Source organism: Halictus rubicundus, chromosome 17 (genome assembly GCF_050948215.1).
Source record: "Halictus rubicundus isolate RS-2024b chromosome 17, iyHalRubi1_principal, whole genome shotgun sequence".
NCBI classification, from domain to species: domain Eukaryota; kingdom Metazoa; phylum Arthropoda; class Insecta; order Hymenoptera; family Halictidae; genus Halictus; species Halictus rubicundus.
Window position 1 is genome coordinate 2,747,625 of NC_135165.1, and position 9,438 is coordinate 2,757,062.

A 9,438-nucleotide genomic window follows, 5' to 3' on the forward strand; every position below is an offset into this window, starting at 1 on the left:
AATTCTCGATTTATGTCCGAAACACGGGTCCTGTATCGTCCAGGAGACGTATTCTGTTTGCACTCCTCGGCGTCCGGGGCGTCTCTCGGGGATAATGTCGCGACGTTTATCACCCAGGCCTTGGTGACATATATAGAGAATGGTGTAGGTTAAAATAATATGTAAAATAAAATTGCCGCGCAAGAATGGTCGGGGGGGTTCGTTGAAATGATCGCGAAAGGGCGAGCGTGCTAATAGATTTTCGAGCCGCTGCGAAGATTGCTCGGAGCGGCACTATTACAGTGACTACACGCTCGCGAGCACTCGATGCGCTTTATGGGCCGAATCGGCCAATAAAAGTGGAGAATCCTCGGCTCTATCCATGCACGATATAAAGCGGACTATTTAATAGAATGAATACGAGGAACTGAAAGAGGTTAATAGCACCAAGTACCGAATACTCCGACGGAGCATTTACCCTTGCCTGCTCGAATACATAATTCCGCTACTTAGGCAGCTTATTTTCCAGATGTCGGTCAACGATCGCTCCCGGAGCACCATCCGATTCGATGATAAGGTTGTTCACAGTAACCGGCCATTATATTCCCAATACCCCCATTAATATCCTTCTCTTCCCGGCCGTTCTCTTTATTCAGATCGACGTGGAAGCGGTTGTCTTTTCTATTTCAGCCGTTTCTGCTCGATATTCCGAAAAATAAGGTATTCGCGTCGTCGTCGTCGTCGGGGGCATTGAATTAATCGCTATGAAACGTCGACGATGCGATCAACAAAAAAAGTGCATTTAATCGCTCGCCGGTGACATTGTTACCGTGGAAATGTATGCGGCCATCGTAACCATTAAAAACGCATAATTAACGGGACCGCGTATGTACGAGCGAATTTTCCGTGTCTTCCCCACGAAATTTGCCATCACGCGGATCATATTGCGGGTTTAACCTCTTCATCGTTAACAAAAAGTCAACGCTATGCGGCGCGACATTTTTACGACGCGCTGTCACGGTGGTGCAAATGAATTTGGAACAGCGAAAAATAAAATGAAATTAAAGGGAAACCAGACATGCAATATTAGAATGATAATACAATTTCCTTTCTCAAATAGTACAAGAGTGCTGTTAGGTATCTGGAAAGTTAAAATTCTAATAAAATAGTTTCGTCCTCTGGATAAGAGTAAAAATGATTACACTCGTCATGCGAGGGTCATAAGAAGGATTATTTTAGTCGAACGAAAGCATAAAATAATTCGTTGTTTCGAGGGAACGAACTTCCAGCGGAAGATCGATCTCGCCGGGATTTTCGGGACAGTCGCGATTCTTACGGTTGTTTTACGCAGACAGGCAGCGGAATAGGGAACTTTAAATTTTGTGAACTTACTGCCGCGCGGTGGTGCATGCGCGGAACACGGTCAGGCATAAAGGGCGAACGTCACGTTACTTCACATTCCCCGCGGAATTTTACGACGCGGTTGTACGCTGTAAAAATCAATGAAGGGAATTCGTACATCACGGGGACACGTATCGGTCCGCAAGGTTTACCGACCCGGAATTTCACTGCTGAAACAAAACCCACCTACTATTTTTCTTTATCCGCGAGACACGCCGCGCGGATTCTCCGAAGCATAAGCGGCGACGGTGTAAAATCCTCGCGAATCTTCTGCCGATACTCGAACGCGCGTATATTCGTGATTTTTCCCATTGCCACCTTGTCCTATTATTATACTATACTGTTATCGTGGCGTCCGATTTTATGGTATTCGAGTGTCTTATTCGCTTATCGGTAAACTATGGATTTTACACGTTTCTGACAACAAGGAACACTTGGTATGCAAAATTTTGCGAATATCGTGGAAATGCAAACATTGTCGCGAAACGTGAAGATATATTTTCGATTAATTCCTGCTTCTTATGCCTGGTGCACAGAATTTTGTGTCAAGATTCGCAAATCTTACAGATAATCCAGCATCCCTTAAAATTATGTAATTCATCCGAATTTTTCCGGAAAATCGGAAACAATTGTTCTCCTTGATGGTTCCGCCGTGGGCAGCGAAAGTGTGAAGAAAATAATAAGGCGATCGGCAGCGAGGAAGGCGAGTGTTGTCAGTGACACTCGAAGCGTCAGGGTGACAGAGTCAAGGCACCTGACACTGCGCGTTGCCTTTTTCTCCCGCGTTCTCACTGCCTTGCGGCTTCTAACGACCCACTTTTGCTCGTCCCCGATATACGACATGATTACGAGCACGAATGTAAAGAGGAAGAATAAAGAGTGGCGCGGAGGAACCAGAAGAGAGGAGAGAGAGAGAAAGAGAGAGGAGAACAGAGGGAGAGAGAAAAAACCTAGGAGGAAAATCTAGGAAACAGAGGGAGTGCAAGCAGGTAAGCGTGGAATCGCGATTGGATCGGTGCCAATTTCTTCCGAGAGATACGACGATTTGAAATTCAATGCGATGAAAGGTTTGCCTCCTCTCTCTCTCTCTCTCTCTCTCTCTCTCTCTCTCTCTCTTTTCTCTCCTCCACCCTTTTCAGCCCTGCGGCCCTCTTCTTCGCCCACGTCTTGGAGCGCGGGCGTTCGGCCGCGTCCAACTTGCTAAACTACACAGTTCGATCCTGTAATATACGCTGGCTCTAAAGTATATATCCCAATTCGCTAACCCAGAGACCGGAAACACTGGCAACCTTTCAAGTTTGGCAGGTTCGGAATCCTTTTAATTCAGATTGAACTTTTAATCGGGAGAAGCAGACTTCTTCTAATTTCATTAACCGGCGGTGCCGGTGCCGATTGCGAGCCCGGCCCTTGGCCCTTCCGTCGCGACGGTGTCGCTCGCGCAAACTTGGCTTCGGACCGGAAACAAGGGGAATCGATCCGAGCCGATTTCGGTGTATACGTAATCTCCCGGAGAAAACCTCGCGATTTATCGCCGCGTTAACGCGGTCGCTCGTACGTGGACATAATCGCAACTTTATAGTCGAAGGGCTGCGATATTTCTCTTCCCTGAAAGATTATAACACAAGTGTCGTGTTGTTTCGCAGCTCGAAACGTATCGGGGACTTTTATATGCAGCATCCTATTTTCCTGGATTGATCCTGGGCGCCGGAAGACGGAAGCAGATTAGCGAGGAACGTCTCATCGAGCAGGGAATCTTTCGGAAAGGTCCCCCCTCTGGCTGTTCCCGTGGTTTCAGCGGCGACCAACAAAACGAAGGGCCGAGCGGAGGGCACCGTTGACTCGGAAATATCGCGGAGGGTCTCGCTTTTGACGAATCCTTACCAAGCGTGAGAGCCGTGATTGCTTGCGCGAGTATGTGTCAGGAGGGTCCGAGGGAAAGAGAGACAGAGAGAGAGAGAGAGATGGTTTTCCACCCGCACCGGGAATTCCCCGTTTCGGTAATGTCTCCGGTGACTAAGCGGAATCCTAAAACGCGCTCCTCTCTTTCGCTCGTGAAAACAACGCCGTCGGTGTTACGTGGACCGGTTGTCCCGTCTCGCTTTTAGGAATCGAGTTCAACAAACGATCCGAAACGCTCATCTCGTTAATGCGTGCGTGTTTTCTCGGGGCAACGAGCGCGCAACACCTCGCGTAACACATTTTAGACATAATCCTCTGCACTCAACGTACTATGTACGTCCTACAGTCTCCGCATTACAAAACTGTGCGATACACGGGGCAGTCTGCGCGCAAACAGAACTGTATTACTAGCAGAGGCGATTTTGTGAATCGACGATTTTCTGTTGGAATAAACAATCTAGCTAGCAACAAGGCTAGCTGTTACCACTTTTACGTGGCGACCGAGTTTTAAACATAAAAGGTGGCCAGCAAACTTAAAATACGATTGTTCTCCAAATACTTGAGGAAGATGTTGCTTCCAAAAATTTACGAGGAACATGATAATTTCTCTAGAGAATTATAGAACGTCAAACATTTACCTTCGAATTTCCATTTCTCAAATATTTCGCTAGATTTTTCTCTTCCGCTGAGAACAATGGAAAATATTGTCGGTTCACTGACAACTCTGTAAAGTGTGGTACGTTTTAAACAAAGTTGATGATTCTTCGTACTGTGACAGCAACGATTTGATCATCCACGGTATCGAGTTAAAACGGTCTCGCAGCGTCGAGCGACTAGCTAAGCGCGCAGCTAAGCAGATTATCCCGAGTGGTTGAGGAAAGGTGCGAGAGAAATGCGAAAGCAACAACGATTCCGGTCTATCTCTTTAATTTAGCCTTGAAGCAAGCAGTCACCATATTTTGACGTGATCCGCCCCGAAGAACCGGCGGACGAAGAAAGCAACGAGTAAGCTTAATTAATTTTTTGGACTCGGCTGATATGAAAACTGTTTCGCAGAGTGGAACTCTGCGAGCTTTACGTAATTGCTTGTTGCGCAAAATTGTTTACCTTGAAGAAGGGAGAGGGTAGTGTAGGGTAAAATTTTCGTCATACCTACGAACAGTGGATGATCAAATTATTACAGTCACTTGAATGGACGATGATTTGTAAATTGAGGATTGGAATCAAAGAGTACATTGAGTCCACGTTTTTCAAAATTTGCCTCCGACTTTTGAAGACAACAACGAGTTAATGCAATAGTATGACAACTAAGATAACATTATTTAGAATTCACTTTCAAATCACAATATTAATAAAATTTGCTTTTCTACTCTGCTGTGAAGTTCAGAAAGCGAGATACATCATTTCATCAATGTAGACTATTGTTTAACCCTCTGCACTCCGTTGGCGCCGCCAACCTGGAGACACTCATAATTTGCTGCTCAGTAATAATAATAGCAATACTATGTTCATTCACATTTGATTACAGAAAACCTGCTCGCGAATCAAGTGATTGCTTCGATAAACTCCGCTGTGAGCTTTCACCCGTTTCTCAAAAATAATTACACAAAAGAACCGTCTGTGATCCCATTTTTACGCTTGAAAACGTGAAACAACGAGCAATACAAAATTGATTGAACAGAACGAACATATCGATTACCAACCCGGTCATGGTCCTTCGGAAAAATCGAAATTAAATCGCAGAGCAAGGGATTTTAATTTTATGTTTTCTGGGTTTAATCCACAATTCCTACATCTTACAGCACTGTGGGCAACGTTGTCCATCACATAGACAAGAAATTCGTGACTTTAACAATTGAGTCACCCACTGTACTCGGGGACTCGAGAAAACCGCGGTTGCGAAGAGACTTGGGTCGCGATGATCACGGAGAATGATCGCCGTTCGAAGCGTGAGAGGGATCGGTAACCGGTCCGTACGTAGGAACACTGTGGATCCCAACGTGAGGTCCGCGCGGATCTTGCCGAGGCGACAGCTAAGGTAAGCAGCACACACGGGTTCGCAGGATCTACGAGCACAGCACATAGAGATCGTGCACTGACCTTATAACGAACATGTGTCTCCCGTGATCCCTGGATGGACAGTCATTGGGTCTCACACGGGGTGGCTCGCGGTGCTCAGACGATGGTGGTTATATAATGACGGTGTAGTTCGTACACGCACGCACTGTGCCGGCACGACCTTGACGGGTAGAGAGCGGCGGGTAGCTGGCGGGTGGACACGCGTGCCGGGAGTACACGCGTGCACGCAAAGCGCCGCGCGGTGCGATCCTCGTGGCGCGTCCGGCGTCGATCCGCGGCCGATCGAGAGACGGTCGGAAAGAGAGAGGAAGGCCGAGAGATCGACAGACAGCGATCGACAAACTGATCAAATCCTCCGCTGGTCCACGAGTTGTTTCCGAAAAACCGAGTTTTCCCTTTCGGACGAGATCGGGCCGACGAGCGTCCTCCGTCTTCGGCGTCGGTCAGTGCAGCTCCACGGTCGTCGCGACGGTATCGCGCGGATCACGCGGCATCCGAGTCCCAAGATGAGAAAACACCAGGAAGGACCGGGGATCGCTCGGGGAAGACAACAAACTCGGCGAAGACGGGGACGAAGACCACGAAGAAGACGACGACGACGACGATGACTCGTGGCGGTGGTCGATAGCGCGGCGCTCTACTGACGTCGCGACGCTTAGTCGTGTCGTGGCCCGCGGCTCCTACACGCCCTCCCTCCGCCACCCCCCACGACGCCCCACGACGCCCTCAACTCACTCCGGAACAACCCGGAAACTGACGAACCACCGCCCCCACCTCTGAAAACTACCCTTATTTCGTACCCCCACCACCGGGACGCCCGCCACCGCCACCACCACCACCCCATTCCATTCCATTCCGCCCCCCCACCACCACCACCACCAACGGAGACACCACCACCCCCGCCACCCCCACCGACGCCACCACCACCGACTCACACGCCGCCGCTGACGCCTCCGCTGACGCCCCCGCGCGCGCTCTCTGACACCGTCATAGATGCTACCCTCGCGCGAAGGACGAACAATGATTCCACTCTATTACACGGAACTTTGCCACCTAGATCGAACCACCCTCTACCCTCTGACCGGCTACCGGGAACCGGTTGCACTCCTCTCGTCCTGTCGTTCACTATGCACGAGCATCTTCGAAACGTTAACTGCAAAACGAGATTAGTCAACCATGTCGGATTCAATTAACTGAAACACATCGCCGGGGGAATCTAGAGAACTACTTTTTATAAAAGTCGTCAAAATATTACCGTGGAAATTCATTTAGCAAATTGAATCATACGCCGCAAAGTTCGTATAAAAGTCAACGCGAGTCTAAATAAATGCATTCCTCCAATTCGTGTGATCGAATCAAATCCAATCACGACCACTCGTTACTTCCGATAGTAATTACTTTTCAAATTTCTTGGCAATTTCTTGGTTCATGAACGAAATGGAAAATCCTATCTTCAGTCTCGACCGTTTCAGCACCGGTCTTGCATCATCCTGGAGATTATCCTCGATGCGACACAGCGCATCCTAAATGTTAACCGCAAAATGTATCGTTAATTCTATTGACGCAACAAGCATCGTCGGAGGGAGGGGATCACGTTTGTTTGAATTGCATCCAACTATAGATTGCTCGGATAGGTCGGTTCCGCGTTTCAGCTGACCGTCGAAGCGGATCCTTTCAATGAACGAAATCTCAACTTATTCCGCTCACGCGAATCCGAACTGTTGCATCATTTTCGTTCCGCTGCTGGCGAATTTCTGCGATCCATATCCGTTTAATCCGCAACTTGCCTAACCACCCCCTTCGCGGTGGGCGTCGGGACGGGAGCGTTGAAATTTCTATAGTCATTTCATCTCCGGTCCGACTGCCGCCGATCTAAGTAAGTGCTCTTTGAGAATCGACGATCAAGAACTCCCTGAGAAATTATCCGATTAACAATTGGACCGAGCCCGAGAAAAATTGCTCGCTCATGAACACGGTTATGTTGTCCACCCTGTGTAGAACGAGGACAACTCAAATTAAGGGTTTAGGGTTAAATCTGATGAGTAAATCAGTAAATTGTTCAGAGCAACCTAATCCAGCAGCTTCTCTCGAGGCTACTGTTTAAAAGAGAATGATTGAGCTTCGTTTACAAGCAGCAGAGTCATTAAAGAGACAGCTATGACGTTTTCTTGCATAAACTCTTGCACATTACCATTTCCCGAAAGTATTTCATCATGCTCGCGAGAACCATTAATTGCGAAACACTTAAAAACTCAAGCAGCGTGAAACTGTTTTGTCGTTTACGCGTTGAAAACCTGTTGGTTAAAAATGCGCCGAAGCTGATGGAGCATGTTTCGACTAAACAAACGTTCCGAGCGCATAATGCGAGACTCGGATGATTCATCGGGAGGATTTTCCAGCTTCGAACAAAGGCGTTTCGGCTAACGAAGGCTTTGATCGGAAGAAACTCGAAGGAGGGGGCAGCGAGCCAAAAAATGTCGGCAAATTCTGGCGGAATCGATAGGAAAGGAAGCAGCTCGAGTTTTGTTCTAACGCGCGGAAGCAACTAGTCCATCTTGTCCAGCGAGAAATATCTGGCGATGTTTCTGGACCACAGGATGCGTGACATTTGAAATTTCATTGTGAGGCGAGCGTCGCGCCGGATAAGAGACGCCAGATTTTCATTGAGTGGGTTTCTACGATATATAAATCTCCGAGCTATAGTCCTCGACCCGTTTCGCTCCGCGACAACATAAAGACTCCGGGGAACACTAAACGAAAGTCTCGGGAAAGTTTTGCACCGGAATCCTCGGCTGCAACGTGACTTCTTCTCTCTCTCTCTCTCTCTCTCTCTCTCTCTCTGTCTCTCTCATCACAGACGAATCGCCACTTCATTATTTTACTTGTTTACAATTCGCGGGATTTATTCGTTCCTTCCGCAAGGATCGTTCCGGGGGCCGGCCATTTTTAATCCTATTTTCCGAATTGACAACCGACTATGCGAACGATTTTATTTTTCACGCGACGTCGACGCTCCTACTTCGACGATCCCCCACCCCCCATCCGCCGCCCCGAAATAATTGACCCGTGACATTCGGGTGGGTAATTTCGATTCAAATTTCAGCTCGCGGGACGGAGGATGCGTGACGCGATCGACCGACTTCCTGTAACAATATCCTGCGATTTCTGGATTTATGACGTCACTCACGATTTAGATTTCGTTGCACCGGATGGGAGACGCGAGATTTTCAAGGAAAGAATCGCGGCGGTGTATAAATCAGCGCGATACAGTCCTCGACCCATTTATTTCGCGAAGTTAAAAAGCTTATAGACAATAAGAGCGCGTCGAAGATCCGTTCTTCCGCGCAGCGTCTTTCGGCGGACATGATATTTTATCGTTACCTTTAACCCTTGTGCAAGGAATACGCTGCCGACGATTTTATGCCAGCCGTTATTGGGTCCATTCGAATTTTTAAGCATCCATTTTTCTCACGTACTCGCGAACCTGCTTCTTTTAGGTCGACGTTGATGATGCGAACGTGTTGCAATTCTGGCGTTAAATCGATAGCCAGATCAATTTTCGTTTCTCAATTGAAATGATTCGGGCCGAAGAGGTTCTAATCATCGTGGCAAAGAAAATCGTGCGGTGAAATAAGCTGTCCCGATTTTGCCGTGACTTTTATGGTCGCCGCGGTGGCGGTCAGCGGCGTTAACGACGAAGTGCCTGCGATCATCTCGTCGGCCGTGAGAGTGATCGCGGGACAAGGGGTCGAACGGAAACTACGGTGACACCGTTCCTGGATTTCTGTTAGGAACAAATATTCGCGAGAGAAACGAGCTCGGAAGAGACTTTTCCCCATACCAGGGGCCATTTCTCTTTTGTTACGTGTCATTACGTGCGTATGAATGGTACACAGGGCACGTGACCATGCCCGGGCGTGCAACGAGCCAGAGAGAGATCGACGGAAGAGAGAAGGAGACCGGCGTGCAAGAAGAAGCGAGACAGAGGAGAAGAAAGGAGGAAACAGAAGGAGAAAAAGCAGGGAGGGGAAGCGAGCAAATCCGCGGGCAGCTGGTCGACCACGTGGGTGCCGCCCCCAT

The 9,438-nt window shown here is 48.4% G+C and overlaps 1 protein-coding gene across 1 annotated transcript in view; it reads right to left on the bottom strand.

Annotated features, from left to right (window-relative positions):
• LOC143362702 (fibroblast growth factor 17) overlaps positions 1-5,643 on the bottom strand; it is a 117,539-nt gene extending 111,896 nt beyond the window's left edge. Inside the window, exon 1 of the mRNA XM_076803091.1 lies at positions 5,380-5,643. Within this exon, the coding sequence (XP_076659206.1) occupies positions 5,380-5,393 (14 nt within the window). The 5' untranslated portion in view covers positions 5,394-5,643. The remainder of the gene's footprint in view (positions 1-5,379) is intronic.
• Positions 5,644-9,438: the final 3,795 nt, after the last annotated feature.